Source organism: Gorilla gorilla, chromosome 1 (genome assembly GCF_029281585.2).
Source record: "Gorilla gorilla gorilla isolate KB3781 chromosome 1, NHGRI_mGorGor1-v2.1_pri, whole genome shotgun sequence".
NCBI classification, from domain to species: Eukaryota; Metazoa; Chordata; class Mammalia; order Primates; family Hominidae; genus Gorilla; species Gorilla gorilla.
Genome location: NC_073224.2, coordinates 151161839 through 151186495, shown reverse-complemented (window position 1 = coordinate 151186495; position 24657 = coordinate 151161839). Strand labels below are relative to the sequence as shown.

Here is a 24657-nt window from a genome sequence, read left to right as displayed (position 1 = left end):
GGGTTTAAGTGATCCTCCTACCCAGCATCAGTAGCTGGGACTATAGGCATATGCCACCATGCCTGGCTAATTTTTTTTTCTAGAGACAGGGTCTCACTATGTTGCCCAGGCTGGGCTCAAACTCAGGGGCTCTAGCTGTCCTTCCACCTCAGCCTCCCAAAGTGCTGGGATTATAGGTGTGAGCCACCATCTCCAGCCTTGATTCTTTTAATGGTTTAGTGACACTTTAATAGTAACATTGAAATTTTGGTAATCTAACTGCTGATCCAGACATGTTTACTGAGATAGTAGCCTGGTAGTCCACTGAGATGGGGGATGGTAGGGGTTGGTTTGAGGAGAGTTAAATGCAAGAGGTTTGGAAAGCACTGGGGAGAAATTCTGAAGTATAAGCATAAACTATATGTAGATGTATAACTGGGGGGAAAAGCATGTGACAGTTCAACCTACCGTAGAATACAAAAGTGAATTTGCCTGTGCTTTCCTGTGTATAGAGAGAGGCTTTAAGAAAAATAAGAAAATAAAGAATTGTTTAAGGAAACAAGCTCTATAAATATCAGATATAGAAGGAAAAACTGATTGATATTTACACAAACAGTGTGGCAAACAACTACTGTTTATCTGTTCTTTCAGTCACATGCCAATGTAAACAAAAGAGCAGTCACTGTTTTTGTCAAACAATTTGGGAGTGTCTAGTAGGAGTTTATGTATATGTGAAACTAGCCATTTAAGATTCAAAAGTTTTAATATTGATTATGAAAAACTTTATTTTCAAAGGGTCTTAAGACTTTTATTGCTAATTAAACAGCAGTACTTCTGTTTTTTATAAAGGTTTAAAGTTTTTAAGCAAGTTTGTAAATTTTAATTACAGATGATGTCTGTGCTGTTTTGAAGCTCGATAATACTGTGGTTGGCCAAACTAGCTGGAAACCCATTTCCAATCAGTCGTGGGACCAGAAGTTTACACTGGAACTGGACAGGGTAAGAGGACTAACATTTTACTTGAATTTTAATTATAATTCATTTTAAATGTGAGTTATATTTTTTAGAAGGCTTCAACAAGTTGTATTCTTAACAGGAATAAAAATAGAACTTAGATTTTTTTTTTACATTTCTTATTCAATGAGTTATGCATAAATCTACTTTAATATAGAGATGAATATCAGATTGCTGTAGGATCTTTCATTTGTGTAGTAATTTGAAAATGTTTCATTCATAGCAAACTTAAAGATCAGTAAGGTGTAATATTGAAGCATATTGGTGATCTTTAATGCGCTGTGTAACAACTAAGGCGATTCTTCTGGCTCACCATGTGTAGGTTATCTTACTCGAGCTATATTTGAAATGAGCTATTAGGCTTGGTCACCCAGCCTTCTGTGTGTTTGTGTCTTTCAAGAATAATTTGAATAGCTAGAATTCAGTCTGTGGCCATAGAACCCATCAGAAGTTAACTTGGTCCACAGTAGATTTAAATCCATAGTGGTAACTTTTAGATTCAAATCCATTCATTGGGTTGTGAGAGGAAAATATTAAAACGTAATCGTAATTTTATCTAAAAACTAAGAAAGATACTAAACTTTTTTATTATTTGGTATTTAGGTTGATGGTATATATGTTATTCTAAAAATTAATTATGTTAAAGCAGATTTACAATGCTTAACTATGTGTGCTCTCAAAATGTTTTGGTGATTACTGTTCTAAGCCTCTACTTTTAAAACTGGGAAAGCATTCAATTTTAATTCTTTCTCAATTTTAAAAGTAGAGGATAGAACAGTAATCACCAAAACATTTTTAAAGCATTCAATGTTTTGCAGTCTCTAAAGTGGAGGTAAGAATGTAATACTCACAGAACTGTTAGGATGAAAAACCGAGAGTAGTATATGTAAAATACCTTGCATTGCCGGTATATTTAAGCCATTCAGGGATATTCTTTTCTTTTAACCTGGGATTTGAAGTATGGCTATGAATTTGAATATAATGAAAGGGGATTTGAGAATGGAGAACTACCGGGTTGAATGTCATTTCCTTTCATTTCGAGCCTATTTAAGGTAATTACCGAGTAATATCAAAATGAAACTTAAAGAATTGTTATTAGAGGGAAAATGACGAGCTAGGAGATTTTTCTTATAATAAGGTTATTGTTAATAAAGTTTTATATTGAAAAGAGAAATTACAAGTAATTTAGAATCTTGCCATTATTTTGTAGTTGAGGAAACCAAGATCCAGGTTAGTTACATACCAGTAAATTTCAGGACTGGTACTAGACCTTCAGTGTCTTAACTTTTAAATGGATGCTCTTTTTCTCTCTGGTGATTTGAATGAGATAGAAAGATAACAGTAGCACAGAGGAGGAAACAGCAGAAGATGAAGAGTGCCTGAAAGAGATAATATGGTTTTAAATTACCTAAACTACAAGCCTAGAACAATAAAAGACTGTGATAACTGTTGTTTGTTCTTTCCCTACCATTGTAATCTTCACCTGAAAATGTTTTTCGCCTCAATGGCATCAGGCATTTTTCCCACTTTGGAATAATGCTCCTTTTAAAACTTGGAAGACACTGTGCATGTTAAGCAGATCCTCTAGGTTCTTGAGAGGCATGTTTCTTATCCCTAATTTGATTATAAACTTTTCCTTGGCAGAGACCACATTCCCTATTAAAATAGGTCCTTCTGTTTACATAGTATATTTTACATTTTCATGTGCTTTCTATTCTTTTATCCCTTGTATTTATAGACTATAAAAAATGTTTATAAAAACATAGATGGAAACATTTCAAGCGGCCTTAGTAAAAAAGAGAAGAAAATTTATAGAAAATGTTGCTTTAAACTGACATGTTTGTTTCCAGCATTTTGCCTCATATGTCAACTTTGTCTTCTATTGCATTCGGGAACTAAGTTGTCTGTACTGTTTCATTTCAAGATAAAAAATTCATGGTTCTTTTTAGAGTTGTAGGATAATTCTAGAAATGATCTAGATCTAGAATGATCTAGAAAAATTCAAATTATGTTCTGTGGAGCTTCAGTGTTCTGCAGAATTGTCTCAGGACGCAACACAGTCTTTTGTGTTGTTGTTTTGGGATTTTATGTAAAATATCATTTGGATTTTGCTATTAGAAAAAACGTTTTTAAATTGTTGGTATAATTTAGCTCCATTTTACAAACTAAGGAAATTATGGCCCTCAGGCTAAGTAACTAGCCTAGGGTATAATCCAGGATTTTTTTTTCTTTCTTTCTTGAGATGGAGTTTCGCTCTTGTTGCCCAGGCTGGAGTGCAATGGCGCAGTCTCAGCTCATCGCAACCTCTGTCTCCCAGGTTCAAGTGATTCTCCTGCCTTAGCCTCCTGAGTAGCTGGGATTACAGGCATGTACCACCACGCCTGTCTAATTTTGTATTTTTAGTAGAGATGGGGGTTCTCCATGTCGGTCAGGCTGGTCTTGAACTCCCAACCTCAGGTGATCCGCCCACCTCGGCCTCCCAAAGTGCTGGGATTACACTCATGAACCACCGTGCCTGGCCTAATCCAGGATTCTTAATGAAGTCTACTTACTACCAGCTCTGTGTTCTTTCTATTCTGTCGGGTTACTCTTTTATATTTTCTTGTAGCTATGCAATTTTTCATTTTTCCTGAATTCCCTCAGCCTTCCTGTTATAAAAAGCTTAATCAAGCTCCCATGAGAGATTGAAATAAATGACAAAATGTTACACTAAGACCTGTTAACTCTTTCCCTTGCACCTTTCCTTTAGAATAACGTTACTAACATAGTAGTAGACGTTCTTTATCAATATTAGAAACAGAGAAGAGCCCTGTCCTTAGAACCAAAGCTTAGAACAATTTTAACAGATTTCAGTGTTGTTAAGAGCAGAACTATAGAAAATGTCGACGGATCACTGGGAAAGGAGGGAAAGAGAGTATCGAAGCAGTTAGGACAAGTAAAAAGGTGGTAGGATTCATGGATTGGGACTAACAGTGGGATTGTCATATCAGTGGATGTTGAAGTATTAGAGTGAACTAGAATGTTAGGAGATAATGTTCAGAGAGAAAGATGCAGACAGTTGAGATTGTGGAAGGATTATAGTTACTGGTATGACAGTATGATGACAGGAGTGAAACAGTAAGGTAAGGTAAATCACAAGATTATAAGAAGTTAGCCGTGTGCAGTAGCTCATGCTTGTAATCCCAGCACTTTGGGGAGGCCGAGGCGGGCGGATCTCCTGAGTTCAGGAGTTCAAGACCATCCTGACCAACATAGTGAAACCCTCTCTCTATTAAAAATACAAAAATTAGCTGGGTGCAGTGACAGACGCCTGTAATCCCTGCTACTTGGGCGGCTGAGGCTGAGACTCTGCTTAAACCCCGGAGGCAGAGGTTGCAGTGAGCTGAGATCACGCCACTGCACTCCAGCCTGGGCAACAGAGCAAGACTCTATCTCATAATAATAGTAATAATAATAATAATAATAATAATAATAACAAAATAAGATTATAAGAACCCAGGGGACTTTTCATTTATTGGTTTCTAATTTTCAGAAATTTTTGACTCACACTACATGAAAGAAGATTGGAATTTAACTTTTAAACCACCGCACTCCTATTCTCATTCTCCCAAATAATTATGTTAAATCAGTAATCTAGTGTTTATTATAACTATAAAGATTGTCCATAGATGAACCAAGTTCTGTATGGTGATTATATTTCCTTTTTAATACCTTTTCCTCCCTTTAGGGCCACTAAATACCTCTTTGTTTTGTTTTGCTTAGTTTTCTGCATACCTATTATTTATCCCCAAAAGCTCCAGAAGGACTCTAAAACAACTGTATGTAAGCAGGTATGCTTGGTTATGTATTAGTCTGCATTTCTTCCCCATTAGAAGCATCCTTTCTGGGGCCTTACATCTTTCTGCTCCAATTTATATAGCTGCTACACAGCTTTCATCTTGAGACTTTGTTTTACTATCATCTTGAGAACTCTCTTCTACATTGGATCACTTGAGTCTTGGATCACTCCATCTTCTTGCTTTACCTCCTCATGCTGGTGAATCATATCCTTCATTTTCATGCTGAGAAAAGGGTGAATGAAATAAAGTTTTAGAGATGATATATGTCTGAAACTATGTATATTCTATTATCATACTTGGAGTATAGAATTCTTTTAGGTTGGTGCAAAAGTAATAGCGGTTTTGCCATTACTTTTGATTGCAAAAACTGTGATAACTTTTGCACCAACCTAATAGGTTGGAAATTACTTTCATTAATTTTGAGTTGTGTAATTATTATTTAGCCTCAGTATTACAGTCGAGAATTCTGTGTCTCCCTTGATTTTTAATATTTAATCATGATCTGTTAGATCTGCTAGATCTCTAAAAACTTTTAAGATTTTATCTTTTTTTCCCCGGGATTCTGAAATTTCACAGTAGTGTATCTTACTTGGGTATCTTTCATTCTTTTTGGTGGATATTGTGTGGCACTTTCAGTTTGAAAGCTTATTTGTTTCAGATCCAATAAATTTCCTTGACTTATTTATTTGATAATTTTCTCATGTCCATTTTTAGTGTTTTCTCTTGGTAGTTAAACCTCTTAGATTGATCCTGTGATTTTCTTTTGTCTATGGTTTCTCTGTCTTTTTGTTCCACTTTCTAGGAAATTTTTACAACTGAAAAATTTACATTTGATGTCATATTTTTAATTTTTAGAAGTTCATTTTTGTTGTTTAGTTTTTGAAAAGCAACACCCTGTTTTTCTCTCATGGAGATAATACCATCTCTTAAAACTGAGAATATCAGTTTTAAATTTTCTTCTTGAATTGTCTCTACTACTTCTGAGGTCTCTTTTAAGATGTCTGCTTATCATATTGTATATTTGGGCAAATGTGTGGCCGTCCATGGCTTTCTTAAGAATGAGACACTAAAGTAACCAATTTAAAGCTGTGTGTGGGCCAGGTGTGGTGGCTCACGCCTGTAAACCCAGCACTTCGGCAGGCCGAAGTGGGCAGATCACTTGGTCAGGTGTTTGAGACCAGCCTGACCAACATGATGAAACCCTGTGTCTACTGAAAATCTAAAAGTTAGCTGGGCATGGTGGTGGGTACTTGTAATCCCAGCTAACCCAGGAGGCTGAGGCATGCGAATTGCTTAAACCCAGAAGGCAGAGGTTGCAGTGAGCTGAGATTGCACCACTGCACTGAGCAACAGTGAAACTCTGTCTCAAAAAAAAAAAAAAAAAAAAAAAAGCTGTGTGTGTGGAGTTGCCCAGGTTTTGAACTAGTTGAGAGAAACAAAGAAATGACTAATGGAAAATAAAATATCATCCATATTACTGAAAAAATAAGCTGTTTTTTGAGAGTATGGCTGGGTATGCAGCAAGAGTGGGGTTATGTCCAGTCTCTTGGATCACTGTAGGCCCCGATCTGTGTAAAATTTAAAGCAGGGAGGAAAAGAGCGAACTACTTCCATTGAACAGCCTGGCTTTCAACAGAAAAGAAGGAATGGGCTATGTTCCTCATGTCCAGTTTGTCTTCCAGAGTCTCCTATCAGATAACAGATTCTGAGGTTTGAATAAGAATATTGAGGTAAAGACCTATCCAGATATTTAGGGAAAATGGGGAAATTATTTCTCATAGCAACCATGGCAGTGAGAAAGATGCTTTCTCCCTAGAAAAGGATAAAAATGCATGCAGCCACCACGCCTGGTCACAGATTTTTTAATGGGGAGTAAAGCACTATAATATAGCAGAACAAGAGTAGGAATACAAAGATACTTTTAATTTTTTACATGTTATAAACTGTCTGACACTGGGAATATTGTTTCATCTGAGATACTGTTTTTTAACTTGTAACAAAGCTGTAACACTTACCTTTTCTACCCCTCCTTTGCTGCTTCCAGATTCCACCGCTGTTAAAAATAACATGTCGGCCGGGTGCGTTGGCTCACGCCTGTAATCCCAGCATTTTGGGAGGCCGAGGCGGGCGGATCACCTGAGGTCGGGAGTTCAAGACCAGCCTGACCAATGTGGAGAAACCCCGTCTCTACTAAAAATACAAAATTAGCTGGACATAGTGGCGCATGCCTGTAACCCAGCTACTCGGGAGGCTGAGGCAGTAGAATCGCTTGAACCTGGGAGGCAGAGGTTGCAGTGAGCCAAGATCGTGCCACTGGACTCCAGCCTAGGCAACAGAATGAGACTCCGTCTCAATAAATAAATAAATAAATAAATAAATAACATGTCATATATTCCTCTGGGGCTATATGACTTCTTTGAGACTATGAGCTGTATAGTTGATCCTTGAGCAACGCAGGGGCTAGGGAGCACAAGCCTACATTTCCAACCCATGTACTCGAAAATCCACGTAACACTTTTGACTCCCCGAGAACTTAAATACTAATAGTCTACTGTGGACCAGAAGCTTTATTGATAACATAGACAGTCTATTTTGCAAAAAATACAAGGTTTTTGTGCCTGCCGTCTTAGCCGCAGCAGCAGCTTCAGAAATTTCCTTTTCTTCTTTTACAGTGGTTCTTATTCTGGATTCATTTATATTGAAATGGCAGAAGCTACAACTGCAAACCTCAATATATAGGATACATATCAAGCAGTTCAACTTCTTCTTGTAATGTCAAGATTTTTCTCCCCTTCTTGGGAGCACTTCCAGCATCACTAGTGGTACTTTGTAAGAGTTCCATAGTATTATTCAGGGTTTATGGTATTGCATTAAATACCATGAAAAATATGCAAGAACTGAGGCAGATCACTTTTACTGCCATATGCAATTTACTAGAGAGATGAACTGCTCAGGCAGAAATAATCAGATTTACATAGTGTTTTAAATGGATACTGTTGACACTTGAGCTCACCATAAGAGCATTAGGAGGTGGCTACAAAATTATTATAGTAGTACAGTACTACAGTTAATTTTATGCAGTTATGATTTAATATTGCATCTTGATGTTTGTTTATATTTCTCTTGACTATAAATGGTGCCATGTATGGTCTGTAAGTGTTTGTGTGTAAGTTTGATAAATTCTAACTTTTTGTAATAGATTTGTGTATTTTATGATAGTGAATGATAAAATAGACTAGTATCTACATATATGCATTCATGACATATCTTTGTTGTAATGTTTTTGATATTTCTATGCTATGTGATTCATCTGCAGATTTTTCAAACTGTTGCACATTTCCAAAAAAGGTTCCAGTATATTTATTGAAAAAAAATCCACATATAAGTCGACCTGTACATTTCAATTCAAACTTGTATTGTTCATAGGTCAGCAGTATAGAATTGCCTACTTTTTTTTCTTTTTTGTTTCTGTTATTTCTTGAACATCAGGTACTCTCTGATATTCATTAAGGATGACTTTTATTCTTCCTTCCAACATTTGCCATCATTATGAGGGATTTAAAATATCTGCATACAGTTGTCCCTTGGTATCCATGGGGAATGATTTCAGGACTCCCTCTCCCCGTACCAAAATCCATGGATGCTCAAGTCCTTTATATAAAATGGTGTATTTGCATATAACCCACACACATCCTCCTGTATACTTTAAATCATCTCTAGAGTAATTATAATACCCAGTGCAATGTAAATGCTATATAAATTATTATACTGTATTGTTTAGGGAATATTGACAAGAAAAAAAGTCTACATATTCAGTACAAATACAACTATCCTTTTATTCCCCAAATATTTTCAGTCGTGGTTGGTTTAATCCACAGATAAGGAACCCACAGATACAGAGGGTGGACTGTATATGTAAACAACCCATATGATATACCACTATTTAAACTTCTTTGAACTCCTGAACTCTGGTATACCTTTACTCCTTTGTCATTTTAAATGAACTGTACTACACAAATTGAAATCTTAAATTCGATATACCTGTTGGGCACAGTGGCTCACGCCTGTAATCCCAGCACTTTGGGAGGCTGAGGCAGGCAGATCACCTGAGGTCAGGAGTTCAAGACCAGCCTGGCCAACATGGCGAAACCCCATCTCTACTAAAAATCCAAAAATCAGCCACGTGTGGTGGCGAGCGCCTGTAATCCCAGCTACTCAGGAGGCTGAGGCAGGAGAATCATTTGAACCTGGGAGGCAGAGGTTGCGGTGAGCTGAGATTGCACCATTGCACTCCAGCCTGGGCAACAAGAGCAAAACTCTATCTTGAAAAAAAAAAAAGAAAGAAAGAAAATGTCTGCCAGGCGTGGTGGCTCATGCCTATAATCCCAGCACTTTGGGAGGCTGAGGCGGGCGGATCACGAGGTCAAGAGATCAAGACCATCCTTGCCAACATGGTGAAACCCTGTCTCTACTAAATATACAAAAATTAGCTGGGTGTGGTGGTGCGCACCTGTAGTCCCAGCTACTCAGGAGGCTGAGGCAGGAGAATCTCTTGAATCTGGGAGGCAGAAGTTGCAGTGAGCGGAGATTGCACCACTGCGCTCCAGCCTGGCGACAGAGACTCCGTCTCAAAAAAAAAAAAGAGAGAATGCCTTCCTTACCTACTCTCATCTCGCTCCACACAACTCAATCTGATTTAATTCTCTGTGCCTCACTTGTTATTAGGAAATCACTGCTCTACAACATAGTATAGGCATTTTAGCTTTTTCTTACCTCTCTGATCTGTAAATTAATACTCAAGGCCTCCATTTAGCACTGTGAGAAATGTAATAGAGACCAGGCACAGTGGTTCATGCCTGTAATCCCAGCACTTTGGGAGGCTGACATGGGAGAATGGTTTGAGACTAGCCTGGGCAACACAGCAAGACTTCATCTCTATTCTATAAATAAATGCACACAAAAAACAATTTTTAAAATTAGTGAAATTTTAAGAAGAATTTTTAAAAAGAAATGCCAAAGAATGCAAAAGCACCAGAGGTATTCCTTCCATAAAGGACCCTAAGGCCTGGTAGGTTAAAAATAAATTGTTTGAGACAAAATAAAAAACTATTAAATTGTATTTCAGAAGCTTAGGGAATAATAATTCTACCAACATGAGCTTGCATACAAAATTTTAAAATACATGAGGATATAGCCACCATGACCAAGCAGAAGCAGATAATGGGATTATTAAATATATAATATAAAATATTTTAAAGTTTGTGTTTAAATATTTAAATGATTATAGTATTTAAAGAATAGAAGAGTTTGGAAACATGAGCAAAGGATAGGTGATGAGCCAAAAAGACTAAGCAGAGTTTTAAAATAAATAAATAAAATGAAATTATAGATGTCTGAAATTTGCTTCAAATAATTATGGGGGAAACATGGAGATGAAACATTATTGACCATTATTGATAAATTGTTGGTGCTGATGACAAAGAGAACCAAGTAGAACTAAAAAATAGGAAATATAACTTCTGAAATGGAAAACTAAGAGGATATGTTAAAGAAAAGAAGAGAGAGTTAGTGGCCTGAAAGTGCTAAAGAAGTTGCCCAGAATACAACACAAAAAGATTAAGAGATGAAAAATATGAAAGAAAGATTAAGAGACATGAAGGATAAACTAAGAATGACTAACACATGGAGTGGAGTTCCAGAAGGAAGGATTAGAAGGAATGGGGCAGAGGCCACGTCTGAAGAAATAATAGCCAGTAACTTCCAGAATGATGACAACCATGAGTCCTCAGATTTGAGAACATAAGTTCCTACAAGGATACATAAAAAGATAGCTGCGTTCAAAAAACCTTGGGGAAAAAATGTGGGCTGGATTTAAAGGATGCCTTCGTAGAAGAGATGGATGTTTAACTTGCCCTTGATGAGGAGAATTTGGACTGGTATGGGGGAAAGAATAGTAGGAAAATCTTATGTAACAATATAGGTTTGAGTTGGAGAATAAGATATAAGATTAGAAATAGAAGCTATATATGTAAAGACATGGAGGCAGAAAAGTATACAATAGGTTTGGAATAATTAGGAGTCTTTGGAACTTTTTATATGATGTGGATTGACATAGGAAGCAGTTGTGCGTAGTTGATAGAGCATAGCAGTTTCTATCATAGTTGTTTTTGTCTTTCCTATAAAGGGAGCAGAGGCAGTAACCCACATCTATAGCAGGCCGACTTTTCCTGCCAAGTTCATGGCCTTAATATTCTGCATTATCTCTGTCTCCTACTATTCTCTCTGTATTTCTCATCCTCCCATATGATCCCAAAGTTTCCCTCTTTTTGTCACATTTGTTCCAGCTGGAGAATCACTCTCATTGGACTGCTGAACTGAAAACATATATTATTGTTTCTTGAGGTGGTGGTTTTCTGTTTTTCCCCAGTGGATTCCATTGTCCTTCTTTCCCTGTCCTACCCTGTTTATGGGCTGATGACTACAAAGTTTACTTGAATTACTTGGCTCTGACTTACAATGAGAGACACTGTTAAGAGATCCAAGAGCCAGGAGGAAAGGAAAGTCGCAGTGTGTATTTCCCTTTCTCCTTCCTTGCCTTGCCTTGCTTTTCACAACAGCATTCATCTATGGCCACCAACTCCTGTCGGGTAGTTCCTTTTTTAAGATTTAGTCTAAATCAGATTCTGGCAATGATTTAAGTTCCTCTTGCCCCTTCAGGCTAAGAGTGATAATGGATTTCTGCTGTTGCTTGTCCTCAGATTCTTTTCATTCCTTGTTGGTTTAACTTTAATCACATCTCCATAAGTAGCCAATTTAAAAGCTCTCTTTAGTTAAACTCTTTCAGTGTACTATCTGCATGCTGCTAGGACCCTAACTGATAAATTTCCAAAGCCTATGTTGTCCTCAGAAGCACATTGAAGACCAGTATCATCGCTCATGTACACGTTTGCAGAAATCTCATCTTTCCTCAGCTCTTGAATTTTCCAGGTATTGAGTTTATTCTGTTTTTTAGTGGCAACAGAGAGCTTTTTTGACCTTTCTTTTCTTTTTGGCAGTGGAGCCTGGTTCTCATTTTCTTCTTTTGCCCTTTTCATTTCAGCAGTGGAGCCCAGCTCTCCATTACTTCTATCAAAGTTTCCAGACTTTCTCAATTCAGTGTCCTCAGTGTCCTTGTAATGTTTCTGCGGTGTGTCCCTAGACCTAAAGAAATACCCAACAGTTCCATTTATTAAGAAGTGCTTACTAGTTAGTATTTTAAGTCTTAAAACAGGAGTTTTTGAAAAATACAAATACTGAGAGAAAACATAATATTTTTATTCCATTAGTACATAATTACAATTAACTAATGGGACATGTCTGCCTGTTGTACACTATATAACTTCCCACATCTTGGGATCATAAGGATAACTGCACTCTCATGTCTTCTTCCACAGTGATTCTTCATAGGAAGTTGTTTTTTATTATTGTTGAAAACCCACCTTAGCAAAGATGGGTTTATGACATCACCAGAAGGAATATGGAATATTCTAATGTTGAAACTATGAACTACCTTTTGCTAGTAGTTCTCACAGTGTCCCATAGATGTCGCTGTGTTCCCTATGAAAAGTGAAAATACTCTCTGGCACACCAGGGCTCCTCAGTGAACACTTTGAGAACCTCAGCATTCTTTGTGCTAATTCTTTTATGATAGATGTGTACTGTTCTTTTTTCAATTGCAATACATGTTTTAATTTGTTGCTTTCTACCACACATAAGGCTGATGCAGTGTCTCTTACCTTTTTTGTTTACTTTCAGATCTTAGACTTCAGATAAGACACGCAGATTCTTTAAGTCTACCAAGCAGTTTTCTCTTTGATTCTAGATTCAATTCATAATAAGACAAACTGAAACACAAGTTGGGACAGTACCTATCTCAACTTGTACTGCTCAGCTTTTTTTGGTAGTAGTTTTACTCCGTCTAGAATATCGTTGCTCCTAGAGTTTGAAATTATCTAACAGCATGCCCTTGCCTTGTGTAACTGACCTGCTTCATCTAGAAAATTGCCGGCGTACCAGCAATCACACTTGCATTTTAAATTCTAAACATTGGGCCAGGCACGGTGGCTCACGACTGTAATCTCAGCACTTTGGGAGAGCCAAGACGGGTGGATCACCTGAGGTCAGGAGTTCGAGACCAGCCTAGCCAACATGGCAAAACCCCATCTCTATTAAAAATACAAAAATTAGCCATGTGTGGTGGTGGGTGCCTGTAATCTCAGCTACTCGGGAGGCTGAGGCAGGAGAATCACTTGAACCTGGGAGGCAGAGGTTGCAGTGAGCTGAGATTGCACCATTGCACTCCAGCCTGGGCAATAAGAGTGAAACCCCATCTCAAAAAACAAAAAATAATAAAAAATAAATGGTAAACATTAGTGACATCTTCTTATGCAGAAGCTTCAGTCTATCTGTATGGTACCTTGTTTTTCAGATACCATGTGACTGGTTTACTTATTCAAACCATGCTGGATGTTAGGATTTAAAGTGGGATTGAACACAAGTGGTGGAGTACTAACATAAAATATCTCTAGATCACAGCCGCCCTCCCACTTATGTTGTGAAGAAAGTAACGCTCACTGGGAACAGTGCAAAGTAACAAAAAATGAAGAGCTTTATATGTAAAATGTTAGAAACAGATAATCGGTGCCGTGAAGAAAAGTCAGCACGGAGACAAAGGATCTCTCAGCAAGGCAATCTTTACTTTCTGCAGAAAGGGTGCCCCTCACAGATGGAACAATCATGAGAGCACACCTGAACAAAGGAAAAGCAGACATATATATCCCTTATGCATTTGGGTTGTCCTTACTGCTGTGTCCTGCATCCATTGGCTGGAGCTGGACCTCACAGTCTTAAACTGATTACTGATTTGCTAATAACCTAAAACTTTCCTAAATAGGTAAGTGCAAAGGAGAACAAAGAGGAAGAGGAAGTTGCTTATGAAAGGTTTAAGGAAGCAACAACATTTCCAAATAAGGAAGGGGCATAAGCTGTGAGCTAAGACTTGCCTGGGCCTGTCCAGACATGCTTGAGTAAGCCAAAGCAACTAACTGGGCTAAAGTGTAAGAACTAATAGTTGATAGGAGGCTTTAGAGTAAGGAGCTATTATTCCTAGTATCTTTTATTTTATTTTTAAATCAAGATGAGCTTTGAAGAGGAACTTTTCTACTTTCTACATAAAACTTTAATGTAGAGTGTAGAATTCTAGGAAAGCTAGCTTAAGGTCTGTGAGGTGACTTATCCCAAATCTCAGATCTGTAACATACTTTATTTTAATTTTTATTTTTTTTGAGACAGGGTCTCGCTCTGTTGCCAGGCTGGAGTGTAGTGGCATGATCTTGGCTCACTGCAACCTCCGCCTCCTGGGTTTAAGTGATTCTCATGCCTTAGCCTCCCAAGTAGCTGGGACCACAGGCGCATGCACCACGCCCGGCTAACTTTTGTATTTTTAGTAGAAATGGGGTTTCACCATGTTGGCCGTTGCTAGTCTCGAACTCCTGACCTCAAGTGATTCACCCACGTCAGCGTCCCAAAGTGCTGGGATTACAGTCATGAGCCACCTTGCCCAGCCTATAATGTACTTTAGTGTGAAGCATGGAATGAAGAGACAGAGGAAAGAGAAATTAGTCAATATGTTAGTTTTACCAGAGTGGCTGGAATAAATAGCAAATTAGGTGATTGGACCTTCTCTTATTCACAATAAGACAAAATCTTACCATTTTAGCCAGTGTAAAAGTGTAATAAGAACTTTTAACAAGTACTAATTCTGTCTCTAGCGTATGTGCATCTTGCATCTTCCTGATGCATAATAAGTCTTCCTTGTAACAGTGGAAGAAAGCAGGAGAAAGTAGACCTCTCTTCCTCCAATCTAAAAAAATGGAGTCTAAATTACCAATCCTGACATGATTCTTCCTCCAGCTTATTTCACAAAATAACTGCTTCCAAAATACTTAACACTTTTAACTTCAATAGAATATTATAGCCTTAGTACCCCATCCCTTCTGTATGCCATTTGCTAGTCTTAATTATATTCTCCTCATACTTCTTTCATGACAGTTCTCTCCCATATTAATTATGAGTCAGAGAGAAGAAATGAGGTGGAAGGCCCTGAGAACACATTCTCACTGCCATAGACGTATTTTTCTAATTCTTTTCCTGTTTGACTATGAAACCCTCTGGCACATTGTATTTTGATTCTTTTCATGTTGCATTTTTTATAGGTGTTTTTCGTGTTCATTAGCATCAACTAGATATATAATTTAAGGTCAATAGATTTTTTTTTACTGTTTATACCAAGACGTTACATAATGAAATGCATAAGTTTATAAATTGAAATTTGTTATATAAAATAAGTAATTTATTGCTTTGTAGAGCCTTAAAAGGAGAAACATTTATCTCTTTTTGTGGATGGTGTACAGAAGCCTGAAAAACAAAATAATAGAAAAGTCCAGTACTTTATGATTAAAACGTATATACATTAAAACATATAGGTAGAGGTCAGTATATGGATTGGCCACAGCTTAGGAACTATGTTCTACAGGTGCATTTAAACACTGGTTATTAAAACCTTAAATATATTTCACCACATAAGCATTATTTTCAATGTCTACTGTGTATTCTCTCATACGGCTTTGGTATAATTAACTTGTCCCTGGTTTTTGAACATTCAAATTCTTGCTAATTTGCTTTTTAAATTATGTTTTATTGTTATAATAAATGAATATCTTTCTCTATAAAGCTTGGTCTGAATTTCCCCTTTCTGCCTTTCGTACGCAGAATGGGTCTTGCTACCCAGTGGTATTCTTTTGAAAATTAAATGACCTAATATTCTTAAAGTGCTTATTAACACAATATGTGGCACATTGTGAGTACAGAATAAATGCTATTTGCAGAACTTTTTCTGGCTTAGCAATGAGACAAATAAATACAAAGGTTTCAAATGAGTTATTTGAAGCAAGCATTGGGGTAGTAACATAGCACATGATGGCAAATAGAGGAGGGAAATCCGAAAGATTGAAGCTGTAAGAGAAGGAGTTTTGGTGGTTATTTATCTGTATTGGTTGTTCCCAGTTGTGTATTCTTTAAGTATACTTTAGGAATACCTTAGCTGGAAAATGTCACAATGTAAGTTTTGTTTCTTTGAATTAAAATGTGTAAGTTTGATAAAGTACTGTACAGTTGAGAAACATTACAGACCTCTTTAAAACAGTGTGACCTTTGTGTGTGTAATTTTTGTTTATTGTATTTGTATTTCATATTTTTTGTGATATTTTATTCAAGTGTGTGTCCAATGATGTCTTTTCTGTTTTCTTTATTATTTTTTTTAATTATCCTAGTCACGTGAACTGGAAATTTCAGTTTATTGGCGTGATTGGCGGTCTCTGTGTGCTGTAAAATTTCTGAGGTTAGAAGATTTTTTAGACAACCAACGGCATGGCATGTGTCTCTATTTGGAACCACAGGGTACTTTATTTGCAGAGGTAATAAATGTATTTTATTAAATGTGCATAACTACATTGAAATTACGTATGTAGGCAGCATAATATAGAAGTAGAAAGAGTGTTAGGCTGAAAGACAGATGACTTGAGTTCTTGGCTGAGCTATGCCACTGAATAGGTATGTGACTTTGAGACAAATCAATTATTCTTCCTATGTCTGTTTTCTCATCTAGAAAATGAGGGGCAGGACTAAACTGTAACTAAGATTCTCTTAAGCTTTAAAATTTTATAAATTTAGTAGATTTCATGAACCATGCTATTTTCATGTCAACTTGAATTTTCTTCACTGCAGGTTACCTTTTTTAATCCAGTTATTGAAAGAAGACCAAAACTTCAAAGACAAAAGAAAATTTTTTCAAAGCAACAAGGTAATTACTAACAATCAAATACATAGCATTTTGATATTTTCTTAAACAATCTAATTACCATTTAAAAAGTAATAGCCATCTGTGTGGGTTTTTTTGTTGTTGTTTATTCATTTATTTCTAACTTCTTATTAAGGAATATTTTAAATGTATCCATAAGTGGAGAGACTAGTGAAATGTACAGTCACCCAGCTTCAACAATAATCAACTCATGGCCAATTTTATTTTATCCATATGCCATCCTCTCACTACTTTCTCAAATTTGAAGCAAACCCAGACATCATATTGATGTATTCATAATTATTATAATTTATATCTAAAAGATAAGATTTCTTTTTAAAACCTTAACCACATATTACTACTAGACTTAAAGAGAAAAAAAACAATTTCTTACCTATTTATTTTTAAAACTACGTATGCTATTTTGCATTAGCCTTTACTAGCAAATAGTAAAAAACTAGTTTTTTTAAGTGACAAATTTTGTTTGTTCTTCGTAGATTATAAACTAATGGATAAGAATTTTTAAATTATGACTTTTGGTTATACATAAAGAAATTACTTGCTCTGTTTTTGTTATTTTCAATATCTACAGGCAAAACATTTCTCAGAGCTCCCCAAATGAATATTAATATTGCCACTTGGGGAAGGCTAGTAAGAAGAGCTATTCCTACAGTAAATCATTCTGGCACCTTCAGCCCTCAAGCTCCTGTGCCTACTACAGTGCCAGTGGTTGATGTACGCATCCCTCAACTAGCACCTCCAGCTAGGTATGTGTCTGAGATTTTAAGCATCTCTTATACAAAGTTATTGGGACATTCTTACGTACTGATTATAGCAGGTGTACTGAGTCTTGTTTTTTTCCCAAGTAGTATTTTGAAAGTAGTGTTCTGTTTACTTAAAAAGTAAATTGTTTGCTTTAATTTTAAAGCTGTTTAAAATACAGACTTTCTATTACTGTTTTGGTGAGTTACTTTATCTTCTATAAGTGATTCTACAGTAACCAAATTGGACTTTGATCTTGAGCCTGAACCTCCTCCAGCCCCACCACGAGCTTCTTCCCTTGGAGAAATAGATGAATCTTCTGAATTAAGAGTTTTGGATACACCAGGACAGGCAAGCCATTTTAAACCTTGCATAATTCCTCTTCACCGAATGAATTAGCAATAAAAGCATCATAGTGAATAAGGCGTGTCTTTCCATTTAAAATTGCCACTGAACTGTGAATTTATGGTTTTTTGTTTGTTTTTTGTTTTTGTTTTTGTTTTTTGAGACGGAGTTTCACTCTTGTTGCCCAGGCTGGAGTGCAATGGCATGATCTCGGCTCACTGCAACCTCCGCCTCCCGGATTCAAGCGATTCTCCTGCAAGCCATTCTCCTATCTCAGCCTCCCGAATAACTGGGGTTACAGGCACATGCCACCATGCCTGGCTAATTTTTGTATTTTCAGTAGAGATGGGATTTCGTTATATTGGTCAGGCTGGTCTTAAACTCCTGACCTCGGGTGATCAGCCCGCCTCGGCCTTCCAAAGTGCTGGGATTACAGGCATGAGCCACTGCACCCAGCTGAATTTATGTTTCTTATGGTCTAGTCTCAGCTAAATTAGACTGAGTTGGTAGGAGATAACCAACTTCTTAATGTTGGCATGAAATTGTCATTAGCCTCTGGATGCTGATGGTCCAGAAGAGATAGAATAGGCTGCTTTAAACTAGAGGTAACATAGGAGTGTGGTTGATACTACATGACATACTGCCTGAAATACTATTCTTCTAACTTGATTAACATACATAATAATGTGTTAGTTTTTCATTGTTTTGGTTTTGTTTTGTTTTGTTTTGTTTTGAGACGGAGTTTTGCTCTGGTTGCCCAGGCTGGAGTGCAATGGCATGATCTTGGCTCACTGCAACCTCCGCCTCCTGGGTTCAAGTGATTCCACTGCCTCAGCCTCCCTAGTAGCTGGGATTACAGGCATGCACCACCACGCCCACTAGTTTTGTATTTTTAGTAGAGATAGGGTTTCCCCATGTTGGTCAGGCTGCTCTCGAACTCCTGACCTCAGGTGAGCCGCCCGCCTCGGCCTCCCAAAGTGCTGGGATTACAGGCATGAGCCACCGTGCTCAGCCCAGTTTTTCATATTTTTTAGATAAGTTTAATATAAAAGCGATGGCTCCAGCTACTCGGGAGGCTGAGGTAGGAGGATTGCTTGAGGCCAGGAATTCAAGACCTCTCTAGGCAACATAGTGAGACCCGCCTCTAAAAAAAGAAAAAAAAAATTTTTTAAAGAATGAGTATCTGAATTTTACTTTTCACTCCAACATTTATATTGACTTTTGAAATGTTTTTCCTTAATTTTATCATTATCAAATAAGTTGTTTTCTGGGTATTTCTGTGGATTCACGTGTATTTAATATTTTACAGGATTCAGAGGCTGTTTTTGATATTGAGAATGACAGAAATAGTATACTTCCAAAATCTCAATCTGAATACAAGCCTGATACTCCTCAGTCAGGCCTAGAATATAGTGGTATTCAAGAACTTGAGGACAGAAGGTAAAGAATATATACCAAGCTTTGCTACTACATGTTTGGTACCATACTTTATTGTCTTATTATTAATTGAAATTTCTCTTTTCAGATCTCAGCAAAGGTTTCAGTTTAATCTACAAGATTTCAGGTGTTGTGCTGTCTTGGGAAGAGGACATTTTGGAAAGGTAATCTTTTTGGAATTTTTTGGAATATCTACAACATTAATAACTCAAGTGGAAAATAATTATTTTAATTTTATTTCAGGTGCTTTTAGCTGAATACAAACACACAAATGAGATGTTTGCTATAAAAGCCTTAAAGAAAGGAGATATTGTGGCTCGAGATGAAGTAGACAGGTTAGTTTTTAAAAATGAAATTGTTTATTTTTCTGAATTTGTAAGTTAAGAGAAATGATATATGTATTACAACAGCAAAACTTTATGATTTTACAGTAATATGTGAAGAAATTAAATATAATGTATCTATATTTGACATAAGGTAGACATTAGTTTTTCTTTTTTGCCCCTTCCTTTTTACCCTTCTTGTGACGATTAACTGGTTAATGGATACCAAAAAAAGATAGTGAAATGTTTGAACTAATTTTGTTAAGTTTTTTATATATGGAAATATTAAAGTGTTTATATGGAATGGAAACTGTTATTCATCTGTGGTTTGGTGGGGCTATATTTCATTCTGTCTTAATGGAAATGACAAAGTCATTTACAAATAATCTACAGTTAATGGAATGGTTTAAAGTATTTTACAAAGCAGAATATGTTATCTTATTTTTTCCCTTTTTTTTTTTAAAAACATGTTTTTTGACCCTAACGTCTGGGTCTAATAAAGTAAGTTGTGGTATCTTATACAATTGTTTTTTTATTTTTTGTTTATTTATTTATTTTTTGAGACAGAGTCTCACTGTCTTCCAGGCTGGAGTGCAGTGGTGCCATCTCGGCTCACTGCAACCTCCACCTCCTGGGTTCAAGCAATTTTCCTGCCTCAGTCTCCCGAGTAGCTGGGACTACAGACGCATGCCACCACGTCCAGCTTTTTTTTGTATTTTTAGTAGAAATGGGGTTTCACCATGTTAGCCAGGATGGTCTCGATCTCCTGACCTCATGATCTGCCAGCCTCGGCCTCCCAAAGCGCTGGGATTACAGGTGTGAGCCACCGTGCCCGGCCCCACAATTATTAAAATGCAAGGATTTGGTGGGGGTTAAGATTGTAATTCACTTAGAGAATATACTTTAAGAAATGACTATCTTAATACAGAATAATTAAATATGGACATTATTGTATAAAAATGGCATATTTATCACAGAAAGAGGCTTTCAATGGACATTTTTCTTACACCACTATAGGAGGCATATGTTAATATTAATGGTAGACAGCTCTGTACAATGAAGAGAGCCCTGGACTATGACTGAGAAGGCTGACTTTTCTCATCCTCATTGCTTCTCCTTAGTAAGGATTGACCCTAGGGCATTTCACTGAACATCTTTAAGCCCCAGTTAACTCATATATTTAAAAATATATTTGTTTTGGTAATACTTGCCTTAATGAGTTGTCTTGCTATGTAGATATGCCACATTGCAACTTTTAATGTTTTTTTCCACCATATGGGTAGTTCTTAGAATAAGGACAGGCCTCAAAAGGTTGAGATTTATTTTTTTATGTTATATAAACTTTTCCTTTTGGATTTTCCTATTTATTTTTCACCTCTGTTTCTTTTTCACTGTTTCTCATACACCTCAATCACATCAAAATAAATGCTTTCTTGATATCTAATGCTAAAGAGCTTGCTGGATATTTATAAAATATTCTGAGCACCATATTACATGTTAAGAATTATTTTTATGTTATACAAGCAGATAATTAAAGCAAGTCTTTGATCCCACCAAAGCAAGTCTTTTATTCTAAGTCTGTTTATAATTGGAATAATAGAAGGGTCAAATGTTTTCCTTTCCTGAAGGAATATTTGCTTTTCTCCAGATTCTTAAATGGTAAATTCATTTATTTTCTAAAATAATAGGAAACTGTTTACTACTTCTATTAATCTTGATTTACGTGGGTTGCTGCTACCTTGTTACGTCTTTGTGCTGAATCTTTGTAGGAAAATGCTTTCTAATGAAATCTACAGAAAGTTTGGATCACAGGATGATGCTGTAGCCAGAATCTAGGCCATTACCTCTACTGAAAATTAATCCAGTCTTGTGTAGAGACAGGGTCTCACTGTGTCACCCACACTGGAGTGCAGTGGCATGATCCTAGTTCACTGCAGCCTTGAATTCCTGGGCTCAAGCCATCCTCCTGGACCACAGGTGCATACAACTGATCCATCTACATTTCTTTCCCCCATAGTGTCAGGGTCTTGGTATGTTGTCCAGGCTGGTCTCAAACTCCTGGCTTCAAGCGATCCTCCTTGGCCTCGCGAAGTGTTGGGATTATAGGTGTAAGCCACCACGCCCAGTCTTAACTTAAATCTCTACTTTTCAGTAACATGAAAATTTAAAAATCTCAAGTAGAACTGGTATAAAAAGAGAGAAAAGAAAAATCCAAGAGTGAGAAATAAAACACACTTTTAGAGAAATTTGAGGAATGAAGGTAAGAAAAAGGAGTACTTTTAAATTTCTAGCATACCTGAAAGAAGGCAAGAAAAAAATTTATAAGTTTTTTTTTTAAGACTAGCTTTTTTTTTTTTTGAGACGGAGTTTTGCTCTTGTTGACCAAGCTGGAGTGCAATGGCACGATCTCTGCTCACTGCAACCTCTGCCTATCAGGTTCAAGCGATTCTTTTGCCTCAGCCTCCCGAGTAGCTGGGATTACAGGCTTGCACCACCATGCCCTGCTAACTTTTTGTATTTTTAGTAGAAATGGGGTTTCACCATGTTAGCCAGGCTGGTCTCAAACTCCTGAGCTCAGGTGATCTGCCCGCCTCAGCCTCCCAAGGTGCTGGGGTTACAGGTGTGAGCCACCGCACCCGGCCAAGACTAGCATATTTTTTAAAGTAATGTATTTCATTACTTGCAAGTATAAATAGTAAATAACTCAAGCTAAACTTATTATAACTGAGCCGAATTTTAAATATTTACTTTCCACTTCCTAGCTCATCTTTTTAAGCCATAGAATTTGGTGTTATTGTTTATTTTTTAATAGATGTTCCTAGTATACTTTATCTATATATTTTTTGAGACAGAGTCTCACTCTGTTGTCCAGGCTGGAATGCAGTGGAGTGATCTCAGCTCACTACAACCTCCGCCTCCCGGGTTCAAGCGATTCTCCTTCCTCAGCCTCCCAAGTAGCCAGGATTACAGGTGTGCACCACCATGCCCAGTTCATTTTTGTATTTTTAGTACAGATAGGGTTTCACCATGTTGACCAGGCTCGTCTCAAACTCCTGACCTCAGGTGATCCACCTGCCTCAGCCTCCCAAAGTGCTGGGATTACAGGCATGAGCCACTGTGCCTGGCCTACTTTATGATTCTTAATGACAGTTCTCATAGTCTAAATTTTCTTTCTATAGCCTGTATTATATTATTTTACTTTGAAATTACCTTTTTTTAATAAATGATAGAAAATTTCAAATCAACCTCTTTTTAAGTGAACACAAATTATGGATTCTAAAATAAAGTGTTAGATAATTTATGAACAAAGATCTTATTCTGTGTGCCTACCATTAGTAAAACACTCTAAGTCCCATCTGCCCTTCAATTGCTGAGTAAGGATATTATGTTTATGTTACTGCAATGCCTCCTCACTCAGCTTCCTTTTCTTACCAATTTATATTTCAACACAACAGAATAGGGTTGGAAGTATATTTTTGTGTTTGTAGAAGAAAGTACAGCTAACCAGCTTATGTAGGATTCAATTCTAAGACCTTGGTTTTATTAATGATGTTTTCCCCTGACTAAAATAACTATTTATATAAGTTTTCAGGTTTCTAACTTATCTAAAAATGTAATGAACTTTGAAGGAAGTACACGAAACATGTTAGGATAGAACTAGTAACTTAGAGAAACAAGACATTAATACATTATGTAATAAAGGTGGCTAGATAGAGTTGAGGTTAAAATAAGCAATACAAACAATAGCAGTTCTTAGGAGGAAATCAGTGTACTGGTGTACTACTACACCATAGTACATATGGTGTACTACTCCCCAGGTGTGCAACTCTTCTAGTCTTCCCTATTTTATTAAACAGCAATACCAGTTGTTCAAGCCAGAACACAGTCATTCTTGGTGCTCTTTTCCCCTTACCTACAACACTCAAACTATTAGCAAGTCCGGTCAACTTCACCTCTAGAATATATCCCAAATCATACAAAGCATAAAACCAATAGTAAATCTCTATTGTATTTACTCTTAAATTTTCATTCCACATCTATAATCTGATGAAATATCAACTGACATTTGTGTTGCACTTTCACTTTGACCCCTTTATTTGATTCCTGTCGTCATCATCAGAAGTATTTAGAGCAAGATTTAGGTAGAGTCTTGTAAAAGAGGTTGGATTTTTGCTGGGTTTTGGTAGACAGAAGTTATTTGGGAATAAGGAGAGAAGAATGATGACAATTTAGAGGGAAATATTCTGGACAGGATGAATAAGGCTTAAAGTTTTAAATAAAGTTGGATTGTTGCATGGACTTTTAGGGACAATACACAGTTTAGATAATGTGGGACAAGTTGAAGATTCGTATGTAATAGCTTTTTTGTGTGCTATAAAATGCATAAAATTAAAATTATTTTGACAATTTGGATCTATAAAAGAGCCTTGCTCCTTTGTCTCGCTGTCCTAAGACATCTGTGCAGATACCTCATCATTATTGTAATTCAGATAATTCCTGTGAATGGCATTGAAATCATTTCAAGGGGTAGTCCAGTCAATGGGTCTCAAATGTTTTATACCACTTATATGTTCCACCCAGTTCTAACCTAACACCTGTTCAGTTGAGAACAGTTGTTTCATTCATAAATTCACACATAATGAATTAGTGAGTCACCCATAAATAAAAACTATGGACAGGGGCTGGTATGGTGGTTCATACCTGTAATCTCAGTACTTTCGGAGGCCAAGGCAGGAGGATTGCTTGAGACCAGAAGTTCAAGACAAGCCTGGGCAACATAGTGAGACCCTGTTCCTATCAAAAAAATAAAAGCCAGGCATGGTAGTATGTTCCTGTAGTACCAGCTACTCAGGAAGCTGAGGCAGGAGGTTCACTTGAGCCTAGGAGTTCAAGGTTACAGGGAGCCATGATCATATCACTGCACTCCAGCTCCTGAAAGACAGAGCAAGATCCTGTCTCAAAAAAACACACAACTATAGACAATGAAGAGAACATATTTGTCATCTACTTAAGCCCAAAACATCTTTGTTTTGTCTTATTTCATCTGATTATTTTATCTACA

General features: G+C 36.9%; 1 protein-coding gene across 4 annotated transcripts in view; it reads left to right on the top strand.

The window, feature by feature from the left end:
- PKN2 (protein kinase N2) overlaps positions 1-24657 on the top strand; it is a 153091-nt gene that overhangs the window by 105485 nt on the left and 22949 nt on the right. For 2 of the 4 annotated variants that reach the window (XM_019026183.4, XM_055351704.2), the window contains exons 8-15: positions 869-978; positions 16202-16345; positions 16656-16731; positions 17321-17495; positions 17715-17841; positions 19145-19275; positions 19361-19436; positions 19516-19607. In XM_019026183.4, the coding sequence (XP_018881728.1) occupies positions 869-978; positions 16202-16345; positions 16656-16731; positions 17321-17495; positions 17715-17841; positions 19145-19275; positions 19361-19436; positions 19516-19607 (931 nt within the window). The remainder of the gene's footprint in view (positions 1-868; positions 979-16201; positions 16346-16655; positions 16732-17320; positions 17496-17714; positions 17842-19144; positions 19276-19360; positions 19437-19515; positions 19608-24657) is intronic. The other 2 variants (XM_055351707.2, XM_055351708.2) reach the window with 1 other exon arrangement.